The following is a 22819-nucleotide window of genomic DNA, read 5'->3' as shown; positions in this document are numbered from 1 at the left end:
TTAGGAACTTAGGGATTTACACATCTAAACTTTACTGGGATGAGACTCCAGGACTGGGGACAAAACTCAAGTTAATTAAGCATAATTTCAGTTGGGATAAAACCCAGGAAAGGAGAAAAACTTAAATGCAAAGGCTGCAGCTGAATTAATTTCAACCTCAGAAATGATACTGAGAACAAGCAGTCATTACAAGGAATCATTTTAAAAAGCAGAATAACCAATTGGATATAAAAGCTATGTCTCAAAACTGAGTCTGAGCTTTGTCTTTTAAAGGATATTAATAAAAATGAGGAAATCTTTTTCCTGGTCACATACAGCTGAAGACAACAGGGAAGGAAAAAGAGAGATTACATGGGACGGAGTTTAATGTACAGCAGGTGTGCGCAAACCCCAAACTCATACTTTGCCTTAACTTTCACTGAGGATGAGGATGTTAATCATGCGGCTGCAGATGAGAAGGATAATGGGATGGGGGTATGGAAATGTTCACAGCCGGGATAGAAGCAAATCTCAGGGCTCCTTCCTGCGCTGGAGGCAGAGGAACGGGCTAATCTGCATGCCAGAGCTCTGGAAGAACTGGCCCGATGTCTTTAACAGGTCCCTCAGTCAGGGACAGGAGCACTGTGAGCCTATATGGGAGAAGTGAACCGATCTGGACAAGAACAGGCATGAAGTTTTCAGCCTAATGGTGTATGGAAAACTTCAGAACAAGCGGTGGAGGAAAGGCTAGCAAAAGAGAGAGGTAAATGGCATGAGATTAAATGGGTTTATCAAACCCATTTATCTTTCTTGGGTAAGGTAAGCTGCAAGCCATTTGCTTAGTGAAGAAAATGAGGTGGATCTCAACTATCCGAACTTAATTGCACATTTCATATGGTGTCATTTGGAAAGTTCTTAAAAAAAGAGAGAAGTGATTTAACACAAGGTATAGGCCTCATAAAGACCTGCTGTGAGAGCAGCACAGCTGTCAGGCTGCAGGGCAGTTACCAGAGGAGTGTTAAACATCGCTCCTGGAGATCTGGCAAAGTGCATTTGTAAATGAGCTTGGCACTAATGTTAGTGGAGAACTGGTGAAATTGCTGATGGCAGAAAATATGAAGCAACCTTAAGACAAAGGAGGCTTGAGATATTACACAGAAAAAAGGCGTCAGCAGCAGAAAGTGATGATCATGGGCACAAATGACCAAACTCTTTCCTACAAGCTAGCTGGCAGCTTGCACTTTGATCACCAATAACTGACATGAAGTGAGAAATGCAGTTCTGGGGGCTGCAGGAAAGGTGCGGCCCAGGTTGCAGCAAGGGCTGGGGTGTGCTGGGGCAGAGTCTATATCTCACTTCATTTTGCAAAGTGAATGCCACGAGCAGGAGGGTTTCTCTGCATAAATACTCCCAGGAAGGGAGAGGGAAGAGCTGATGGTGCTAAGGGCCAGTGCTGGTACAGAATAAATGATCAGCAAGAGGTGTCAGACATTTTGGATAGAATATCGTTACTAACCATTTGACAATGTGGTTCTGGAACAGCCTCCCCGTTGCAGTTGTGCATGCAAAATACTAAACCACTTTGAGGTCAGAACTCGATAAATTTATGAAAAGGATGGTATCGGGCAGTGCCTGCGATAGGAGACCTGGTAGTACAGAAGTTCCTGCCAGTCCTATGCACAGAGGTAAATATTCTGTAACCCTCTGTCAATATAAAGATGGAACATGTGATTATACACACACAAAAGCAGGCACATGATTTATTAATCACAAGACCTTAGCCTGTTAAATAATAATTACAAGGCAATAACACACCTTGTTTTAATAAATGGCTCCGTAAGATTTTCTCCCACAGCAAACCCGTAAAAAAGGACAATTATTCTGAGGTAAAGGCAGTATTTCATGTTTCTGATTGTTACCTTTTAAATAATGAACTCACTGTCTGGAACTCTTAAATCAAGTACTCCCATTTTTCTACACATTTCCCAAGTTCAGCCCTATCCAGTAAAGCATCTTTTCAAATGCGTGATTGCCTTTTGTTAAGGCAAGAACGAACAGGTGACAACTGCAGCACAGAGACATGCTCGGAGCAGTTCGACAAAGCAAACCCAACTCTAACGCTTCTGCCAGGAGGGCGTACTCAGAAATATGAAGAGGAAAGGCTTTTTGTGAGGGGCAAGTCGTGGAAAGCCACACTAGAGACAGGCAAGCTGTGGTTCAGGAGGGTGTTTATCCAAAGCCATCACAGTGGGTGATACTTCTGTTTCCACAGGCAAATGCGAGCCGATCCTCACCCAGCTCCCAAGGGTGCCCAGGTCTGCAGCACAGCCCCGTTCCCAGCTCACGGACAGGGCTGCAGGAGGATGTTCAAAAGCAACTCTAATTACTGAGCATCAAAAAAGTGAAGGCATGTTTCAGTACCCTTTCAACCTAACGCTGACGCTGCCGGATGAGGAACGGGACTGCTGCGCTTGCAGTTCATTTCATGAAGGCACCTTTGCAGAAGACACAAAAATAAAAGTAGGCTGAAGGAAAAGAAAGCACAAGGCCGAGAGACAGGCAACGGAACAGAGCAGATTGCTTTTGCAGATAAAGATACATTTTTGCTGCCTGCATTATGTGTGGAAATTCATATTCCAAGCACCACAGTAACAGACTCGATTGTAATCAAACAGAACGGCTGAGGTGTCAGGAGCACAGATGCTGCCTTTCAAAAATATTTCAAGCAGAAAGTGAAACTTCGAAAAATCCGCAGTGGGGAGCGGAACAAAAACGCGATGTTTCTAACCCAGCACAACTTCTCTCTGCTTTTCACAGCTCTCTCTGGTGCTGGAGGTTGGGCGAACCTACGTGAGTGACCCCAGCTGCAGCTCAGATAAACCCTGATGAAAAGCGAAGGCCGGCAGCAAGCTGGAGACACGCGGTGCCCATTGTGCTCCAGCCATCGGCCGGGGGAAGGGCTGTTCCACGCGTTTTGGGGAACCTCAGCCAATGGATCCCTCCCCTGGGTGTTACGAGAGGGCTTGGCCAGCGTGCGAGAGAGGGAGGGGAGAGTTTGAAAACAACCCAGCAGGCTGGAAGGAAAGGAAGGCGGCTAGAAAGCGTCCTGCTCGCCTCCGTGCGAAGCCTTTTGCTCCAGGTGGTCGGCGGTGTCCGGGGCTGGAAGCGCAGACGGGCCGGGAGCTCCGGCGGGTCCCGCGGGGCGCGGGCGGGCGCAGGTACCGGGGGGCGGGTGCGGAGCCCGCACAGGTTGTGTGGGGCTGCGGAGGGGCCAGAAACGGTGCAAAGAGGGTCTTTTGTTTTGTTTTCTATGGGAGGAGGAATTCTGCTCTTTTGATGGGGGTTTTGGTGGTATGTTTGCTATCAATGTGGCAGGGGGAGGGAGCAAGCGCGTCTCCGCAGCTCAGATGTTCGCATGCCATCAGCTGTCTTGTAAATGCGACAGGCGGTTTTGAGGTTAGAAAGGCAAGAAGAGGCAGTATCTATTAGCAGACCGGTTGCTACACTGGAAAAATACAAATAATCTTTCGTGCGCGTTCAGCCCTTTTTTCAGGTCACGATGTTTTAGAAATCAGAAAGTCCATGCAGTCAAATCTAGTGGAGATTTTCAGTGATTGATAAGCCAGCTGCTAATAGAGACATTCAGCAGAAGGAAAAAACACACAATTTTCTTATCTGGAGGTGTGCTGGATGGCTTAGGGGTTTTCATCTTTTGATTACTAACATAGCTTTTGGGCCTCTTGAAAATGATCCAGTCCTAAATTTTACCAGGAAATCCTCTAGCAATTTTCCACGGTGCTTTAAAACGTGTAACTGCCATGATGCACTGATGTGGTATTTTGTGGCATCTTCTCTTGTGCAGGTTCTGGTTACTGTTTCAGTTTCTCTGGCTCTACCTCTTTCCTCCTCGCCGCAAAAACTCTTTAAAGCCCCTTGCGTGTGAACCTGCTCCATGATCTATATTATTAGCTAGGATTTATTTTCCAGATCTCACTGATGACACTGTAGTGGTTTGCTTGGTAGATGCTAGTCAGTGGAGGTGCAAAGCACAACACAGAAAATAGTTTTTGATTGATGGGGAAACAACATCTTTTGAGGCTGCCTCCAGGTTGCATGTGAAAAAAGTCTTGTGTAAGCATGTTGAACTGTCCTGACTTGAAAATGTCTGCAACTTAGTGTCTTCATGAATAAGAAAGGTTTTCTTTCTGTCATTTGTCTGAAGGGGAAATTATTTATCATTAAAAATATAGCAATCATGTTGCACAGTGTTTTAAGAGATCACTGTTGTTTTAATTCTTGAACCTAGCGTTGATGATTCATGCAGAGCTGGGCCAGTAAATGAATTTAGAGGCTCTTACACTAGGAAAGTTTGGCTCTTATTGCAGTCGAAAGTACACTGGAGTAGAATGATACTGAAAATACATGTAAAACTGCTACAAAAGTCAACTCATAATCTGTTAACTGAGGATTCTTTTGCTGGCAGCTGAAAAATCCTGCAATGCAAATGTATTAAAGCAGAAGGGATCTGTGTTTTCTTCTCTCATAGCACTGGACTGCTGTTGCTTGGGCTCTCGAGAGTGACAAATTACAGAGAGAAAACAAAGGGTTAGCTGAGTGTTTAGGAGAGACTGTGAATGGAGGTAAAATACATGACAGTGAAGGGAGACTATAATCTCTAATTAGGTGTCTGGCCTCAGGCAGTGCATATAGAATAAACAGGGTAAATGTAAACTGAAAGAAGGTAGAAAGTTTGGAAGGTTGTGGGTGGATATGCATGGTTCAGCTGTCAACCCTAAAGGCACAGAGTGTTAAGAGTTTGAGCAGTGGAGAAGGCGGCTGCAGCACCTTTTTACCTGTTGGGTTGCCTGACCAGTAGGGATCCTGTCTGCCAGCTCCGAGGCAGTTGCGGTGTTTCCCCACCCTCCTGCCTCAAGCCTTCTCCTCCAACACCCGACACTGAGGAAGAATCACAGAATCACGGAATGTCAGGGATTGGAAGGGACCTCGGAAGATCATCTGGTCCAATCCCCCTGCCGGAGCAGGAACACCTAGGTGAGGTTACAAGAAGGTAGAGGGGTCTTGTGCGAAGAGATAGCAGAAGGTCTGAACCCCAAGAGCAACACACATACAGGATAATACATTGTTTTTCTGATGGTTTTGCTTAAAAAAAAAAAAAAGTTTCTAATTAAAGGAGGAGGACACTGTTGAAGAGGAGCCCAGGGCAGCTGCCGTGGTTCCTGTGCCGCCGGTGGGTCGGGGCATATGGGGCTCTCGTCCTCCCGCTGCTGTTCTGCCTCTGGACCCCTGAACACCCTGCACCCCCTCACGGGGTCCCTGGGTGCAGCCGATCTCCCACATCTCACCTAAAACCTGCCCAAGGTGCTGCCGCTCCACGCTCATGATCCCCCTTGATGTTAACGACTCGGGAGATGATGGCACCATATGCTTTGGCAAGCGGGCTGGGTTATGTTAGGTGGGGATGTGCGGGTTGTTGCCCTGGTGTGTGTGTGACAGCCCCCAGGGACGCCTCTTCACGCACCTACACAGCAAAAACCAGCTTTATTTTCGCCACCAGGCCGGAGGGCCTGCAGGACCGGGCTTGAGCAGGAGGGAGCCAAGCACGCAGCGCTGCAGGGGGGAGTCTCTCTGCCTCCCTCACGCACCGAGGCATTTCCTCCACCTCCGCCCGGGAAGGCTGCGCTGGCCGCGGGTCACAGCCGGGCCGGGCCGCCCAACAACCGGGCATCGCCGAGCGCTGCGGGGCCCCCTCTGCGCACGAATGGCTCCTTCCCGCTCCCCCCCGCCGACACCTTCGAGATGGTTTCACCCTCCCCATCTCACCCCCTGTTTTTTCCTGAGGGCTGAACAACCCCACTGTCCCCACCCACCGGCATCCCCGCCCGCCGATTGGCTGCGACGGCGGGCGGGAGCCAGCCAATCCGCGGCGCCGCTGGCGGCCGTGTCGCTGGGGGGAAGAAAACAAAAACAAGCAGGCCGTGGCGCGCGCGGCCGAAGGGGCGGGGCCGAACGGCGGGAGCGGCGGGGCCGCCGGTAACGGTCCCGCGGGCGGGGTGAGGGGACGCGGCCCGGCCTGGCGCGGCCCTGCTGCGGGCGTGGGGGCGGCCAGGCCGCGGGGCGAGCGCTGCGGGGCGCTTGGCGCCGTGAGGAGCTGCTCCCCTTGACTGACCCCCCCCCCCGGCCAGGTAGACCGCCCCGCTCTCGCTGCCCCGCCGCCTCCAGTCTGTCGCCGGTGGCAAGCGGGCTTGGCTGCGCAGCGAGCCCCGGTTCGGCGCCTCCGGCTGTGGCAGCGTTGCTGAGGCCACGCCCCGTGAGGCGCGGGTGCTCCTCGGGCGGGCCGGGTCAACGGCTGCCGGGCCTGAGCCGTGCGGGCGTGTGGCGGCGGGGCCGGGGCAGCCGCTCCCGCCGGGCCTCAGCCCCGCTCCCGCCGGGCCTCAGCCCCGCTCCCGCCTTCCCTGGGGCCGGCCCGGCTCCGCCGATCGTTTCTTCCGCAGCACGGGGCCCTAGGGGTAGCTAGGGCTTATCTGGCTGGTTTTGCATTTAGTTGCAGAATAGCAGGTGGCATTTACAGGTCCCCAAAGCCTTAGTGGTGAGGAGTGTTGGCTTAGGGGGAGGACAAAAATCCTGTAAGCTGTGTGGAAGTTCTTCAGGGGTGTTTTGTATAGGTGTAAGGTCTTGAGGAGTTTTGGAAGCTTTCTTGGGCAGCATGTGTTGTTCCTAAATGTTGGAGTGCTGGTATTCACTTGCTGGGGTAGAATTGCTTATTTAGATGAAGTACCTGCAGTGGTGGTGGGTACAGAGGCAATGTCTGCGTGTAGCTGAGTATATTTTGCTGGTGGTTTTCAGTGACTTAGAAAATACCATTGTCTGCTGAACTACTTCAAAAGTACTGTTTGTATTGCTAAGTAATCTTAAAACCTCTTGTTCTGCAGGTACTTGAATTATCTCAATTTTGTTCCTATATTATCTCTTCTAACATAACAATTTGGGGCTATTTATTCTGATGTTATTAAAGCAGGTTTTCAAATTGTGTTCTGTAGTTCATTTGTAGTACTGTGTGATATAGATCTGCAAAATATAAAGTGATTTTTTTGATACAGTGATAAATACCAGCATCCTGAAGCTCCAGCAGACCTGTTGGCTTGAGTTCATGAGAGGGTGCATTGCTAAATTGAGATTGTCTTCTGATCAGTATGACATGTTTGTAAAGCTCATGCTTGTTACAAACAAAACGGGGCGCTGCATCTCAAAAAGACAGCATATGAATGTTGCGTTGTTATCTATTACATTGCCATAGATGGAGAATTTCAACTAGGGCCCCATATGGAAAAAGTATTTCTCCCTTTGAATGTTAGGACTTGATTACAAATTGTGTAATACATTAATGTTATTTAATACAGGTTTTGTCCTTTGTCTTCTTCTTCAAAGAGGTGAGCAACAGATGGAACATTACACTAGGAAGAATAAAACTGTTCTGACAAGGTAGTTTGCTCAGATTAGACTGAGATCTGTACCAAAAAATATCTGTCAACAAACAGTAGCTGAGAACACTTGAGAACTCCTGAATAATTGATTGAGGTAACTAAAAAAAAAAAAAAAGAAAAGTTTATCTAAAAAAAAGTGATGTGGGGCAGGGAGGACTTTTTGTTACACAAAGCTGTTAACTGTTTGCATTGACGTTAGGAAATGCAAGATCATGACAGCTTGATGCTGTGCCCTAAACCAGAGTTTCTTCATTGCCAACGGTCTGTGATGAATCATTTGGAGTTAATACGTTTGTGGTAGGCAAGCGGGCTTAAGAAGGGGAAAACAAGGAAAGAGAAGAAAAGGGGAAGGGAGTGCTGTTGGTTGGTGTCACAATCTTGCCGCTCAACGGTAAGCTGTTTTCAGGGCCACAAAGGATGAGAAAGGGGTAAAAAGAACCACTAAAGTCTTACAGGGCAGACACAAATACCAGTAATATTCACAGCACTACAAAGTGATTTGTGAAAATCTTGCAAAATTGTATGCGGCATTCTGGAGCTGCTGATTTTTTTTGTGTACATGAAGGAGAGGTGGATGATGCCATCTCTTTCACAGTGGCATGGAGTTGTTTTTATTATAGCAGCTGTCAGGAAGAGGGAGAGAGTAACAGAAAAAGAGAAGTGTTCGACTTTACTCCTTGCAGATTGGATGGTGGTTGTAAGGAGTGTTCGAAGGGTGCAGGAGCACAGATGTGAAAGCTTGACAGCTGTATGTACACATTCGGTAAAACATAATGTCCTCGACGGAAGGAACAAAAACCAGCTTGTTTTCGAAGGGCTGGCCTGAACTCGATAAATTTGTACCATTTTATCAGTGTAGTTCACCTGAAGAGTATTTCTCCTGTGGATGCAATTATAACATTGATATTGTATGTTCAAATAGATAACCACTTTGCAGAATAGGATAGTCTAAGTTGATAGAGGTGGCTTTTATCAGCTATAAAAAGCCGCACACACAGGGCTTTTACCCTTAAAATAACGGCTTTTATCCTGATGTCTCCTTTATAAGCAACAGAACTGACGGCTGCTAAGACATTGAGGCTTAGATGTGTTTGAGAGTGGTGCTGTCTCACGTTACACTGTTTACCTTCCCAGGAACTTCTCAGTGGTTACTTATAGTTAATTACAACTTAAAAATATATATTTTTGCATTGTATTTTGTGAGTGAAGCCTTTACAGCTTTTTACCTCTTCAAGATTTGGTCTAGCGCTTTTCTTCCCCTAAGCTTCTCTGTTTCTGTTTAGGTCTTGGAGGGAAAACGTTAAGACTCTACATTTCACAGTCAGTTCTGTTAAGCAACTATGGAAATAGAAAAGGAGCACATCTATATCACCCCAACAGGTAAGTAATCAGTATTGTTTTACTTAAAATTGCTTAGCTGACCTCAAGTGTTCTCTGTAGAAAAATTGTATTACCTGTTAATTTTTTGACAGTACTGGTTAAAAAAAAATCATCAAAAATTTACAGAGTAGTTCTTTCAATTATATATGATAGTACCCTGTTTGATTACATTTATTTCAAAATTTGTTAAAATAGTAAAGTTAACATTTAACTTACATTTAACGCTTTAACTAACTAAATAGTACTGACTCTGGACTCACCAACTGACTTCAGTAGTGCTGGTGCGAAGAAATTAATAAGCTCAAAAGTAAAATGTAAAATGTACAAATTCTGTATCTGTTTAGCATAAAATTAGAGGAAAGAAATTATGAAAGGCTTGACTGGAAGTGAGCTGGCATGGGAAAAGTGTACCAAATATGTGTTAGAGACTGCACTGAAATGGACTGTTTTGTCCATATCACAAGGTGTATTGTGATGCTTAGTCAACACAGTTTCAAGTTATTTTCTCTGTCTTCCAAAGGTTGTGATGATCTGCACTGACCTCTGTATACCAAAGAGTTTTTGTAGGCTTTAAATATTTTTTTGGAAAAAATCGTATATATGTTAAGATAGTGTGTAATGCAGTTGAGGTGGCAACATGCTCCATATGACCTCTTATTTTAAACCAGAATTAGTTTAGTGTAGAAGATACATTGCTTCACAGCATTTTAGAATTATATTTGGATAGTTGGTGGGATACTGGTGGATATCTAAATTGACCTGGTTTGGTCAAATGAAATTTGTGTGTAGGTAAGTACTTGCTCAAGGGTATGTTAATTAAGGTAGCACCATAAAAGCACAGATTTTAAGTGTACCTGCTAGGCTTAATAGCAGGATAGTAAGATAAATTTGGATGACTTTTTGATACGTAATAAGCAAAGTCTTAAATTTTATAGAACATTGTTTTTGCTTATATATGTGTATGTTATATCATGTAAAAATGAGAAGCTGAAAGGAATATTTGTATCATTTTATGTGTACTTCTAAAAAAACTAATTTAGAAATTGTTGAAAACTAGTACATCTGTTTAACCTGTTTTTTCAGCCTAACTGGGAAGCTAGTAGTGGAAGGCCAGTTGGTTATAGCATTATGGAGAAAGAGGTTGATAGTGTCATATAAAAAATAGTTTAACAATGCATTGAGAAATATTGTCTTATGGGTAGGGTGTTTCCTGTGGAGGATTTCCTTTAGTCTGGAACCTGAGATCAGGCTTGTGTAAGGAGGCTGGACTGTAACCTCCCCATTTATCCTTAGTCATCAGATTCTGGACGGACTTGTGTTAATTGTTGGCCATTTTCTTTGGAGATGGAGACAGAAGTAAATAGTCATTGAAGAGCATAGTTCCTGGACAGCCAGATTGCAGGTCTAAACTGGAGAAATTGATGGGAGGAGTTTAAATTCAGTTGTCTGAGATGTGCTGGTTGTGCCGATGTGGCCTCCCTGGGGAGTGAGAGGAAGGAAACCTGTTCTGTTTGGTTTTGCTTTTTTTCCCCCGCTGCTAGCTTTATGCAAATCTCTCATTGTTTTATTAAAATGTGAGACAAGCTGAGAAGGCTTGTTGTGGGGAATCTTTTCCTGGACATGATGCATGCTTTTCTTTTTTAGCTTGCTGGAAGCATAAAAGGAATGCTTTTGTGGGAGTAATGAGTGGAAAGATGAAGCTTAGACTGGATTGGCTGCATTATGGTTCAGCTATAGCATTCACATCTGTGAACACTACTGTCTGAATGTTATTTCTTTGATCATGAAGGAGGCAGTTGCATCAAACTTTATTCATTTTGTAGTGTGATATCCTCTTTGATATGGTTAAATACTTTGAGGCTGGAAATGTTTTATTAGTGGACCTCACTTTCAAAACAATTTTTAATGAACCTGTTTTGAATTGAAAAAATACAGTTCTGAGAAGTATTGCCAAATGATGTTGCTAATTAGAGTGTATTGGAATGGTGGAGTAATACATTCAGCTAAGTTCAAATACAAATTTAAAATACTCGTCATATTCTGGGTTTATGGCAGTGAACTTTTCTGTAAAGCAGACTTGACACAGCTGGAAAAGCAGCAGCTTCTGTGTTCCTCATGACTGTGCTTCCTAGAGTTGGGGTTATGGGCTGGATCTTTGAGACTCTGCTGAATCCTCAAGAAAAGAAGGGCTGTGGAACAGAGCCAAGGCCATTACCTTTCCATGTGTGTTCTCCAGTTTGCAAGGGCTCTCAGTACTAACTGGAATGTAAAGTTGTCCCCAGGTGCTTTTTTTTAATCTTGAAGATTTTTAATCTTGAATCTAAGAAGAGCTTACAATGGCTTCTGCCCATGATGCTCTCAGTAGGACATTCTGCTGAACCATACAACTCAGGCAGGGGACATCCTAACTTTGTGAAATAAAAGACTTTAGATCAAATTTTAGATGTGCATTAACTTCCTAAAAGAGTGAAATTGTTGCACTTCTCAGTGCTCTGAGACACTTACAGATCCTTAAGTTGTGAGAGAGTTATTTGTTGGGTATGAAACAAAGCTAGTTACCTATTATATATGATTGTGCTGGGGAATAAAGCATGGCCATTTTAGAAACAGTCTTGACAGAAGCTACAGTGAGGGGCAATCCGTAGGGGAAAAAGAAAGATCACGCTGTTTCAAAAGACTTTATGAGTCTTTGTTACTGAACTCCCCAGGCTTTGTACTAAACAGCATTTCTTTTCCCGTAACTTCAAAATCAAAAAAGTAGTGATGGTTTTGTGTTCTCGTAAGTCTAAATCATTGCTTTTCCAGCTGCCGAGCTGTGCTTTAAATTCCTTGCATGAGGGGTATGTTGGTTGATGATTTAGGGAATTAATTTCACTTTGGTGACTAGTCTGTTAACATTAGTGAGTTCTTACAGAATTTACTGTGTTGGCAGTTTTGTTTGTTTCTAAATCAAGAGATGAGTGGGTGGAGTGAGAACTAGGCACTTAGATCTTAGGCACAGAGGAGTTCTGATAGTTTTTATTTAACAAGGGTGTGGTCTTCTGTGGTTTACCTGTTTATAAATGGTTTATTCATGCACTTTCCAACTCTTGACATATGCTCTGTTTAGACTGTGGATAGTTTGTGCTGGGGAATGAGGAACTCCTTATTGCTGTAGTGTGTAGATATTTTAAAAACAACACCATTGCCTTAGCACTTTTGGAAAGAAAAGTTCTGTTTAATATCGTAATCCTTTTAAAATGCAATATGTTTGGGTATTCTAACATAAAACTGTTTAAAACTATAACAGGTTTTTTTCTCTGTCTTCTTTTTAAGAGCTTGAGAATCTAAGTGATGCTCCATTTTCCGGTGATGAAGAAAATGGTGGGTCTGAGGAACGAAAGACTGAAATCAATGGAAATTGGATTCCTGCAACTTCAATTACTGAAGCCAAAATAAATGCTAAAGCAAAGAGACGGTTGAGGAAAAATTCTTCTAGAGATTCTGGGAGAGGAGACTCTGTTAGTGACAATGGAGAGACACTGAAAATTGGAGCTGTACCAACAAGCCCAAAGGGGAAACTCCTGGACAGGCGATCCCGGTCCGGAAAGGGAAGGGGTCTGCCAAAGAAAGGTTGGTGTAGCTTAGTGAAGAGAGTAGCATATAAAGATTCTGTCCAAAACATTTTTTTTTCCCACTGGGAATAATTTTCATAAACTGCAGTCTCTATGGAGGCATTTGGTACTTTATGTTAGGTAGTAGGTGGCATTCTTATCAGAAAACTTTATATATGTATCATCAATTAACTTCTGTCTTTAAGTAGCTTTTCTTAGCAAATTTAATACACAAATTTGAACTGTTGGTGGTTCACAGGACTGTTACTAATGCAAACTTACAGCATGGTTATATTTCAAAGTACAATTTCAACCTTCAGTAATTCTTCTGCAGTTTCATACTGTTTCTAGTATCTTACTGGAAAGTGATTGAAAAGACTAGTTGCTGAAGTGGGAACATGTCATACGAATACATGCTTTTCAGCATGTCTTGTTAGAGTCAGGAGGTGGGTGCAGTGATCCATCACTCTTAAGTGAAAGAATGTTGAGTTGAACTCAGAAGTATTCTTTGTAAACTATCCCATCTTTTGCCAGGTGGAGCAGGTGGTAAAGGAGTTTGGGGAACACCAGGTCAAGTGTATGATGTGGAAGAAGTAGATATTAAAGACCCTAATTATGATGATGACCAGGTAGGCAAATAATTTCTTTGCAGCGTTGGCTTTTATTTCCTTTTTTGTTTTGAATTGCTGTGATGCTTATACTAATGGAAGTTTGACCTTGTAAGTTATGTGAATGTCAGCCTGGCTGTACTAAATGCTCACTTTTATGTTGAAGAATGGTTTATTGGCTAGTTAAAAGATAACTGGTGTTGAAGTGTCGCAGTCGAATACTCACAAATCTTACCACACAGGCCCTCTTTCTGTGCCTTTTCCCAGGCATGTTCCTCACTGCTGGTTCCCGTGGAGGTGAATGTTGCAGTGCTGCTCTGTATTGCAGACAGGCACCATGTTAAAAATGCAACACAGACTTTATCAAGTTGGGAGTTCAGTCTGTGACTTTATGGTTTTTTCCCTTCCTTGTGTTCCCAGCCCTCGCAATGTCTTGTATCTACTTGGTATAAACACATCAAACTAGTGCAAAGTTGATAGCCTGGGTATTTTGTCTACATTTAAAATATGTTGTGGAAGATTGCACCTTACAGCCATATTATTGGAGTGGGGGAAGTAAATCTCATTGGGCAAAGGGCGCTTTATAACATTAAATCACTGAGGAAACGAATCACTGACTACAAACACAGATTACTAAAGTCTCTGAAATCAATACAATTGTGAGACTGTAAGTAAATTCTGTATAGCTTAAGCAGAGTGACAGCAGTGTCCTTTGAGCAGAGGCTGTTTGCTGCACCCATAGCTGCTGAGAGGATGGTATGTGGGAATATCAAAACATTCCAAAAAATATCAAAACATTCCAAAAAATATTCCAGTATAATTTTTTTTCTTGCAATTCAGCACTTCACATGAGCAGAGAGAGCTGTTAAAAATGAAGCTCATGAGTGCATAAAAGAAAATTTTAATGAAGAATCAATTTTCCGTGGAACTTCTGTATGCTTAGCTTTTCCAAGGTTGTAAGCTGATGTGATGGAAGGATAGGCTTTTGGACTTCTGCTATACTTCTGCATCATGGAAAGCTTCTTTCCAGTAGCCATTAGCTGGGAAACTTACTTTTTCAGATTTCTGTGATCTGTAATATTGCTTTGAATGTTACTTCTGTAGTCTGTGAGGAATAAAGAGGGAACTGAATTACAGTGGTGAGATCTGGCCGTGCTAGAACTCTGCAGGACCTGGTTATACAGGAGGCAGTTGCTCTGTGACTCTTTTTTTCCCCTTAGGGAATGTCTTTGCTTACAAATATTCTGAAAATGCCTTTTCTTTGATTTGTATATGCTATCACCTATCTGGTCATGCAGTTGTTAAGGAAGAAGGAAAACAGACAGGCTGGCTGTTGGGAACTGGAGTGCCACTTGCAGGGAAAGGTGCTGAAAACTAAATCTGGTGCTGTGGCACAACTGGCAGCTGGGCCGGGCCAGGGCTTTCTGTTGCTCTTCCTTCAGTGCACAGGCACTTGGTCTCTGTTTTCATGGGGTGTCAGCAGAATCCTAGGAACAGAGTTTGGAGCGTTCACCATTGTTTAACAGTAAATTCAGCCTTTCAGTCGAATTCAGCTAACAGTAAATTCAAAATATAAGAAGCATGACGTTTAGCCAGCTTGTCCACACTTCAATTGTAGAGACAATCTGATGTTTTCTGGCAGAACACTGACTACCAAGACTAAAGCATTAAGGATTTTGAAGATAGAATCATAGAATGGTTTGGGTTGGAAAGAACCTTAAAGGTCATCTAGTTCCAACCCCACTGCCATAGGCAGGGACATCTTCCACTAGACCAGGTTGCTTGAAGCCCCATCCAGCCTGGTCTTGAACACTTCCAGGGATGGGGCATCTACAGCTTCTCTGGGCAGCCTGTTCCAGTGCCTCAGTACCCTCATGGTGAAGAATTTCTTCCTTATATCTAACCTAAATCTGCACACTTCCAGTTTAAAGCCCTTACGCCTTGTACTATTGCTATGTGCCCTTGTAAAAAGTCCCTCTCCACCTTTCTCATAGGTACCGTCTAGGTACTGGGAGGCTGCTATAAAGTCTCCCCAGAGCCTTCTCCAGGCTGAACAACCCTAACCCTCTCAGCCTGTCCTCATATGAGAGGTGCTCCAGCCCCCTGATCATTCTCGTGGCCTCCTCTGGACTTGCTCCAACAGGTCCATGTCCCTCTTATGTTGGGGACCCCAGAGCTGAGTGCAGTATGTATTTTGATGCTATTAGCGCTGCATGAAATGTGAGAAGAGGCAGTACAGTTTACAAAAGGTTATATGCTTTTGTTGTTTATTAAAACAGGAGAACTGTGTCTATGAAACAGTAGTTTTGCCTCTGGATGAAAGAGCATTTGAAAAAACTTTAACACCAATCATACAGGAGTATTTTGAACATGGAGATACTAACGAAGTTTCGGTATGTCACATGTCTTTTTACTGCTTTATTTTAGGGGGCAAACCTGTAGCAAACAAGGGAATCCCAACTGCTAGCTATAAATGTGTGTATAGAGATGTTGGCAAGAAATGTGCGAGAAGAATACCTAAGCAGTTATAGTTATTACATGAGCAGAAGCATATATGTAAATATATAAAAATAAACATATATATTTATATATTTGTAATACATTTATATAACAAAATTATGAAATCTTAAATCTGTTTTGTTTTCCAAATCTTATTTAGGAGATGCTGAAGGATTTAAACCTTGGTGAAATGAAATACAGTGTGCCAGTGCTGGCTGTTTCCTTGGCATTAGAGGGAAAGGCTAGTCACAGGGAAATGACATCGAAGCTTATCTCTGACCTTTGCGGGACAGTAGTAAGCAAAACTGATGTGGAAAAGTCCTTCGATAGACTGCTTAAAGAGCTACCTGAGTTGGTGTTGGATTCTCCCAGGGCACCACAGGTATATTTGTAAAGTTTTATGCTAGCAGTCAAAAGGTTTTCTTTTAATTTGTGGCTAAAATTGATCAAGTAAGCTGAAACAGACTCTGTATCTTGAAAAATATGTATGGATTATCTTGCTGTCTGTAATCCCCTACCAGTTTCCCAGGCTGTGTTTTTACTTTGAGATGCCTCATTTAAATAGAATCTGAAAACCAAGCACGTTATAGTTGTCTACTTAGAATTACTTTGAAATTCAACATTTAACTAAAAATTATTCTGTTCTGTTTCAGTTGGTGGGCCAATTTATTGCTAGAGCTGTTGGAGATGGGATTTTAAGCAGTACCTACATAGATGGCTACAAAGGCACTGTGGATTGCGTCCAAGCTCGGTAACTTTTTTGTTTTCTCTATATAGCTACAGTTTTCTATTCCAAATGCTAAAAGCAATGATCAGGAGTTTAGGATTTCAGAAAAAAAATCATGTGGTTCTCTATAACTTCTTTTTTTTTTTTTAATTTAATATGATAAAAAAGAAACCTACGAAGTCTGCAATCACAACAACATCTAGAATGACTCCAGTCACAGGAAAAATATTGAAAGTGCCTGAAAAATGTATAAATACATTTGAGTCCGGTTTGTCACGTTTGTTGTCTAGCTTATGTTTGAGGGGGAGAAAAAAAAAAGGAGCTGAAATGGGAAGTGATTAGAGAAGGTTTTGTCTTTAGAAAAAGCTTTAAGGTGATTACTGGGTAAATATAGCATCAGGACAGCTGCTGTAAATATGTTGTGAAATACAGAAGGGATTAACTGTTTTGCCTTATAAAGGTTTGAAGCTCGTGCAGTGCTTTCCCAGACTTTGTCTGTAATGCTTTATTCATCAAGAAGTATAATTGTTTTCCATGTCAGGGTGAGAAGTTTGAAGCAGCAATCTCTGACAAAGAGGGACATTTTAATAACTAGTCATGTTTTATTACTTTCCCCTGTGAAAGCATATGTTTCAGGCTTGATGTGGAGGTGCTGAAATCTTGCAGCTTCTAAGAGCTTCATTTGTAATGATTATAGCTGGGTGCTTTCAGAAGGAAGGGAAATGCTTAGCTGCCTGACTTGGGCATTCAAATTGTGAAAATTATCTGTCAGTTCTAGAAATGTCCCCTGTGATTTGAAGGATTGTAGCCTCCATACTGCACATCTGGGATGCTTTGCTGCCTTCGCTATTTCTTGGCCAGTCTGTTCTGCTCGTTTAATCCTGGTCAACAGAGTTATTGTTATTGGCTAGCCCCCAGTATGAGGGTTGGGAAAACTGTTCCTTCTTTAGCTGGATGGTGCTTAACTGGATCTGAGATTTCTTTTTTTCACCTTATTTACATTTTCATTCTTTTCTCAATGAACTGACAAACTTCCCCAGTTCACACCATCTTTTTTCAGCTACATATTTGCCTTCTGAAGTGCTGTTTTGGCTTAAATTCTCAAGTTTTTGTAATTTTTTAGACCCAAACAAAAGAGAGTGTTTCAGTAGAAAAGCTGTTCTTCAGCATGGAAACAACTCAACCCTCTTTTGTTTAAGATACACGTGCCAAGCTGCATTCTTGGAGGAGCCCCTGGATACAATGCATAAGAACATACTAAATTCTTTCTTGTGAGGATGTTTCAGATTCTGCACTGATGATTCAGATCTGCTATCATCACAGGATTGTTGCCTTTCCTTAGCATGGTATAACCAAAAGTGTGAAGGTGGCAGAAAGAGATGTGGGGAGGTAGCTTGCTGGCTTCTTGATCCGCATGTCCCCATGGAGTTGCTAACCTTGACCTCTTCCCAGGGAATCTGGTTGCTTTGCCCAAAAAGGAATGGCAGTGGAGGAAGTCACAGATACCTTTTAATGAAGTTTTGTAATAACTTTTTGAAACATGAACTTTGCTTTCTAGAGCTGCACTGGACCGAGCTACTGTGTTGCTGAGCATGACAAAGGGTGGAAAGCGTATAGACAACGTGTGGGGGTCAGGAGGTGGCCAGCAGTCTGTGAAACACCTTGTCAAAGAGGTAGCTGACTTCTACAAAACTCTTCTCTCTAGAGTTTAGTTTGTCTAAGCTTATCTTGTTTGGTATGGTGCAATAAAAAACTGTTGTACATCATGTAGAGGTGGTAGATGCCCCATCCCTGGAGACATTCAAGGCCAGGCTGGATGGGGCTCCAAGCAATTTGATCTGGTTGAAGATGTCCCTGCTCATCGCAGTGGGGTTGGACAAGGTGACCTTTGAAAGTCCCTTCCAACCCAAACTGTTCTATTAGTCGTATTCATATTAACCTTTTATGGTGATAACACATCTAAAACGATGTTTTTGGTGCTTGCGTGTCTATATTAACACTATGGATAGGCTTTTGGCTGACACTGTTTCAGGTTGCTGGTTATGTCTCAATTTAATTACATTGATAAAAACACTGGGAGCAAGTTTCAGGAACTAACTGTTGGGCTAATTGCAGATTATCAAAACAGTTGACAACTTTTAAATTTTGTATCTAATTAGCATTGGGCTTTTTGTTTGTTTTAAAATTCAATAGATCGATATGTTGCTGAAAGAGTATTTGCTTTCCGGAGATGTACTGGAAGCTGAACGCTGCCTTCAGGAACTGGAAGTACCCCATTTTCATCATGAACTTGTATATGAAGTAAGGAGAAATCAGAGTCCCTTTAATAATTGTCAGTAATACCAACAGGTTTGGTTTTGGTTTGATGTGGGCATGCAAATAACATAACTGGAATCTGATGCTCAGATTGCAAATTCTGATGTTATTTGAATAACTAAATTGTTTCATGTAAAGTTAGTGGTTTGTGTGCTCATTTGTGTGCACATTGTGCAACAAATAAACTGCTGCTAACTCCACAAGATCCAGAATTAATTTTTGTTTGTTGGGTAAACAGCTGAATTTGGATTGATTCCTGAAAAAGAAGAGCTTAATTTATTTTCTGCTGAGGAATATCAGCAAAAAGCCATGCTTTGTTTTGCTATTTTATTTCCTTTTCATTTCAGATGTCTGAGTATTCTAATGGGTGTTATCTATTTTTGTTAAGTTGCAGAGCTTCCTTTTCAGGGTCGAATTGTTCCATCTAGTATGTTTGTAAAAGCTCAGAGATATTTCAGAACCAGACTACATGAGAGAAAGATCATCACTGCTGTATCTGGGAGCCTGTTCCCTCATGTGCTCTTTTGTCTGCTAAATTGGGAAATGGTTGTTCACCATAAAGCTGAGCACCCACAATCCACAAAATTTTTTCAGTAAACTGACTCCTTTTAGAGAATCCCTTCACGATAGAAAAACGGAATCCTTTTAGTTGATGAGGGTTGTGGAGATTTGTAGATTTTAAACTTCTAGGTGTTTCTAAAATCACAGATACAAAAAAAAAATCATAGATACAAAATTAACTAACTGCCATCTGTACTGCAGCAACCATATGAATGTAGTCACATATCTCTCAAAACAGAGCCAGAAAAGCAATGCTTTTCACTCTCTCTAGTCCTTTCTGATTTTTTTTGTACCTTTTATCTTTATCCAAATAATTTTTAATCAGTTTTTCTTTTCAAATAATGTACTGAAATTGTGAGTGCCTGTAACAAATGGGTTTGTCTCCCCAGAAAATGCATAATCATGGACTCCTTTTGGCACCTTATGCTTATACAACATGTACTTGAACCACTTGTATCATTTGTTTTTAGGCTGTTGTGATGGTTTTGGAGTCAACTGGAGAAAAGACCTTTAAAATGATGCTGGATTTGTTGAAATCTCTCTGGAGGTCTTCTGTCATTACTATGGACCAAATGAAAAGAGTAAGTATGGCATTTGGAGAATTTCACATAAGATCTTCCAAAATTTGTATAGATTTTACCTTTAAGTATCATTTGTAGTCTACTGCTGACTCTTTTTTAAAATCTCCATAGTCATTCTGTATTTCATATAAATAATCTGTCACCGAGGTAGGTACAATACTTCTCATGTGCTGGAAGAAGTAAAAATTAATTCTGAGCAGTAGTTCTCTGTAGAACTGCGAGGCACAGAATATTTCCATCTTCAGTCAAAGATTTCCAACTGCTTGTATGCAACTAAATGGTTAATAATTTTAAATGCTGCAACATAGCTTCATTTTTCTTAAACATATTTTTTCTTTTTATCCTGTAGCCCTTTGTAATTGAAGTACAGTAAGAACCCACTTAATTACAAATGGCTTCTAAAGAAGTTAAAAGTTCAGCTGGTGTTTTTATGTAGAAATAGACGTGTAATGCTATGGTATTGTCTGGTATTATACTGGGTTTTTCCACTGACTTGCAGCTACTCTCCTTTAGGTTTGTTGAAACTGTCCGTAGTATATGTGAAACTATATTGAAAAGGAAATCCTCCAAGTGCAAAAGGGTATTTAAAAAAATTGTAATAAAAGCATAGAATAACCAGATAATTGTTAAAATTCTTACATTGCAGGGCTATGAACGAGTTTACTGTGAAATCCCAGATATTAACCTGGATGTGCCACACTCCTATTCTGTGCTTGAGCGGTTTGTAGAGGAATGCTTTCAGGCTGGAATAATCTCCAAACCACTCAGAGACCTCTGTCCTTCAAGGTACTTATTTTATTGTAGATAGGTGCTTTTTGACCCCATTGTAGGTAACCGAAATCGGGATCTTATGACCAAAGTATTACAGGCTGGAACTGGAAACTATGGAGGATGGAGAAATAGAGGGGTTGGACTGGTAAAAAGGTTATTAAGAAGCTGTGTTGATGTGAAACCTGTTATGTGGAGGCTGGGATAAATACTTGAGGAAAGCGAGCACGCCTGTGTGCTCTCCAGTGGATGAAGTCTGCCCTTGCTCTCTTTTGCCGATTTGCTTGGTAGAGATCAGTGCAGTACCGAGAAGGAAGATTCGGGGGTCACAGTGATCCATGTAGGTGACAGTGGAAAACTGTCAGTTACAGTGGAAAAAAGACCCACTTAAAATTGTTTAAACATACCAAACTGCATGAATAAAGTAAGATAAGACAACCAATTCTAATGTTTATGTCAAAAGGAGCAGGACACTTGTGTGGAATAAGCTCTACACACCTGATCCCTTTCTATCTGTCATGTGGTTTGTATAGTGCTTTTTGGTTTGTTATTGTTCACTTATTCACAGCATAAATAATGCTCTTTGAACTGTAGCTAATCTCCTTATTGGTCACAATGTGATGCGTAAATTTCATTTCCTGTGAGGAATACAAGTAAATTTTAAGATATTTTGTTAAAACTATTATTTGCCATCTTATGCATTGGGAATACTATTTGTTAAAAAGATCTTTTCCAGTTTGGGTGCTTTGTTGGACTTGTTAAACCATCTTGACAGCTTGCGATAAACTCAGATTTTGAAATGTTAGTGTCTATCAAAAATAGCCTTTATTTGTGGACTTTAAAAGTGAGTTTGGGTGTATCTTGGTATTAAGTGTTTTGCAGGTTTGGGGTGTGGTAGGTTGAAAGTCACCACTGCAACAAAAGCTTGATTATATTTCAGTTACCATTAATACACTGAGAAACATTTTTGGCTTATGTACTTTAGTTTTGGGTAGAAAAACACTGTTCCTAGGCTTTCAAATCTTCTGCAAATGTGAACATTGTAAGGTGAGCAAAGTAGAAAGCACTTGACAATGCAAATTTTGAAAAGCTCCTTACAAAGAAACCTAGATGTAAGATTCAGATGGATTTTAAGCCATTTATCAGTGATCAAGAATGTCAGCTAATCTTACTGAAGTCGCACACCTTAGTTTTGACTTTCAAGACCAAGAGAAGATTCTTCTTTGTGACAGATAAGAAAAAACCAAGCAATGCTGCTTTGAGCTTACTGAAAAGATACTTTCTACTTTCTTACAGGGGCAGAAAGCGCTTTGTGAGTGAAGGAGATGGAGGTCGTCTTAAACTAGAAAGCTACTGAATGTGAGAATCAACTCCTGAAGCCTTAAAGTTTAAAGGGAAAATTAGATATCTACATATATACAAACATGCATGCATTTTTGGTGTGTGTATGTATATATGTATACATATATATATACCAAAATTTTAAGAGTTGCTTAGCACAGTTCATATTTTTTTAAAAGCACGTTTTGGGTACAAATCATTTTTTTTTTAAATAGTTTTATAAATTTCAGGAAGAAAACTTATTTCTTTGGGCATACAGTAGAACAACTGGCCACTCTGCTGTGGTGGTGCCTTCAAATAAGCTACCTTTTTAAGTGCCATATGTTTATGACCTAATCATTCCATGTTTGCATTGCTGTCTGACTGCTGCTTTTCTCTTTCAAGGACAGTGTTGTCATCATAAATCACTGGTTTATACTAAGCTTTATAGAAGGGTCAAGTTAAGCTGCTGTGATCCCATTTCTATTGCTGCTGAAGAAATACTGTGCTTTGGGAGGAAAAACAGCTGTTTCTTTGTTTTAAAGAGCCCAAGAAAATGGGAGTTGGGTCATAAGATTAATTCATCTGTTTCAGGGGTGAACACTGGTTGGTTTTAGCCCCCATGTACCAAACTTGTCTTTTTTTTCTATGTAACTGGAAAAGTGCAAAGTTCTGGTAAAGCATATTAAAAATATTTTTTGTGAAGCTCTGTCTGCCTTTTGATTTTTTTTTTTTTAATTTAAACAGAACGAATTTAACCACGTTCAGATCTCCGAAGTGTGTGCAATTAAGCCTTACCTCTAACACTGCCCCTTTGTATTACTCCAGAAAAGCACTGAGTAATTAAACTCATGGTAAGTATTTACCAAATGCTTTTGAAAACCAGTGACTTGCTGGGAGTGTCCGGGCTGGCAGGGAGATTTTTGGATGTGTCTGTACAGCGCGGCTTTGCCAAGAACAAGATGGATCTGGGGAAGACTGACAG

At 41.7% G+C, this 22819-nt stretch overlaps 1 protein-coding gene across 9 annotated transcripts; it reads left to right on the top strand.

The window, feature by feature from the left end:
- Positions 1-3052: 3052 nt before the first annotated feature.
- PDCD4 (programmed cell death 4) lies at positions 3053-22539 on the top strand. Of its 9 annotated transcripts, none has more exons than XM_065639172.1 (13): positions 6014-6030; positions 7426-7575; positions 8765-8861; positions 12177-12473; positions 12989-13083; positions 15342-15455; positions 15722-15943; positions 16215-16312; positions 17847-17961; positions 18482-18589; positions 19636-19746; positions 20393-20532; positions 21811-22539. In XM_065639172.1, exons 3-13 carry the CDS (start codon positions 8822-8824, stop codon positions 21869-21871), a joined length of 1401 nt encoding a protein of 466 aa, XP_065495244.1. In that variant the 5' UTR covers positions 6014-6030; positions 7426-7575; positions 8765-8821; the 3' UTR covers positions 21872-22539. The 9 variants fall into 9 exon arrangements, with proteins under 9 accessions (XP_065495239.1, XP_065495245.1, XP_065495244.1 ...); XM_065639171.1 differs by lacking the exon at positions 6014-6030 and adding an exon at positions 6034-6050; XM_065639170.1 differs by lacking the exon at positions 6014-6030 and adding an exon at positions 6061-6182 and having other exon boundaries at positions 7398-7575.
- Positions 22540-22819: the final 280 nt, after the last annotated feature.

This window comes from Caloenas nicobarica, chromosome 7 (assembly GCF_036013445.1).
Source record: "Caloenas nicobarica isolate bCalNic1 chromosome 7, bCalNic1.hap1, whole genome shotgun sequence".
Classification (NCBI taxonomy): domain Eukaryota; kingdom Metazoa; phylum Chordata; class Aves; order Columbiformes; family Columbidae; genus Caloenas; species Caloenas nicobarica.
This window is presented reverse-complemented; position numbering and strand designations above follow the sequence as displayed.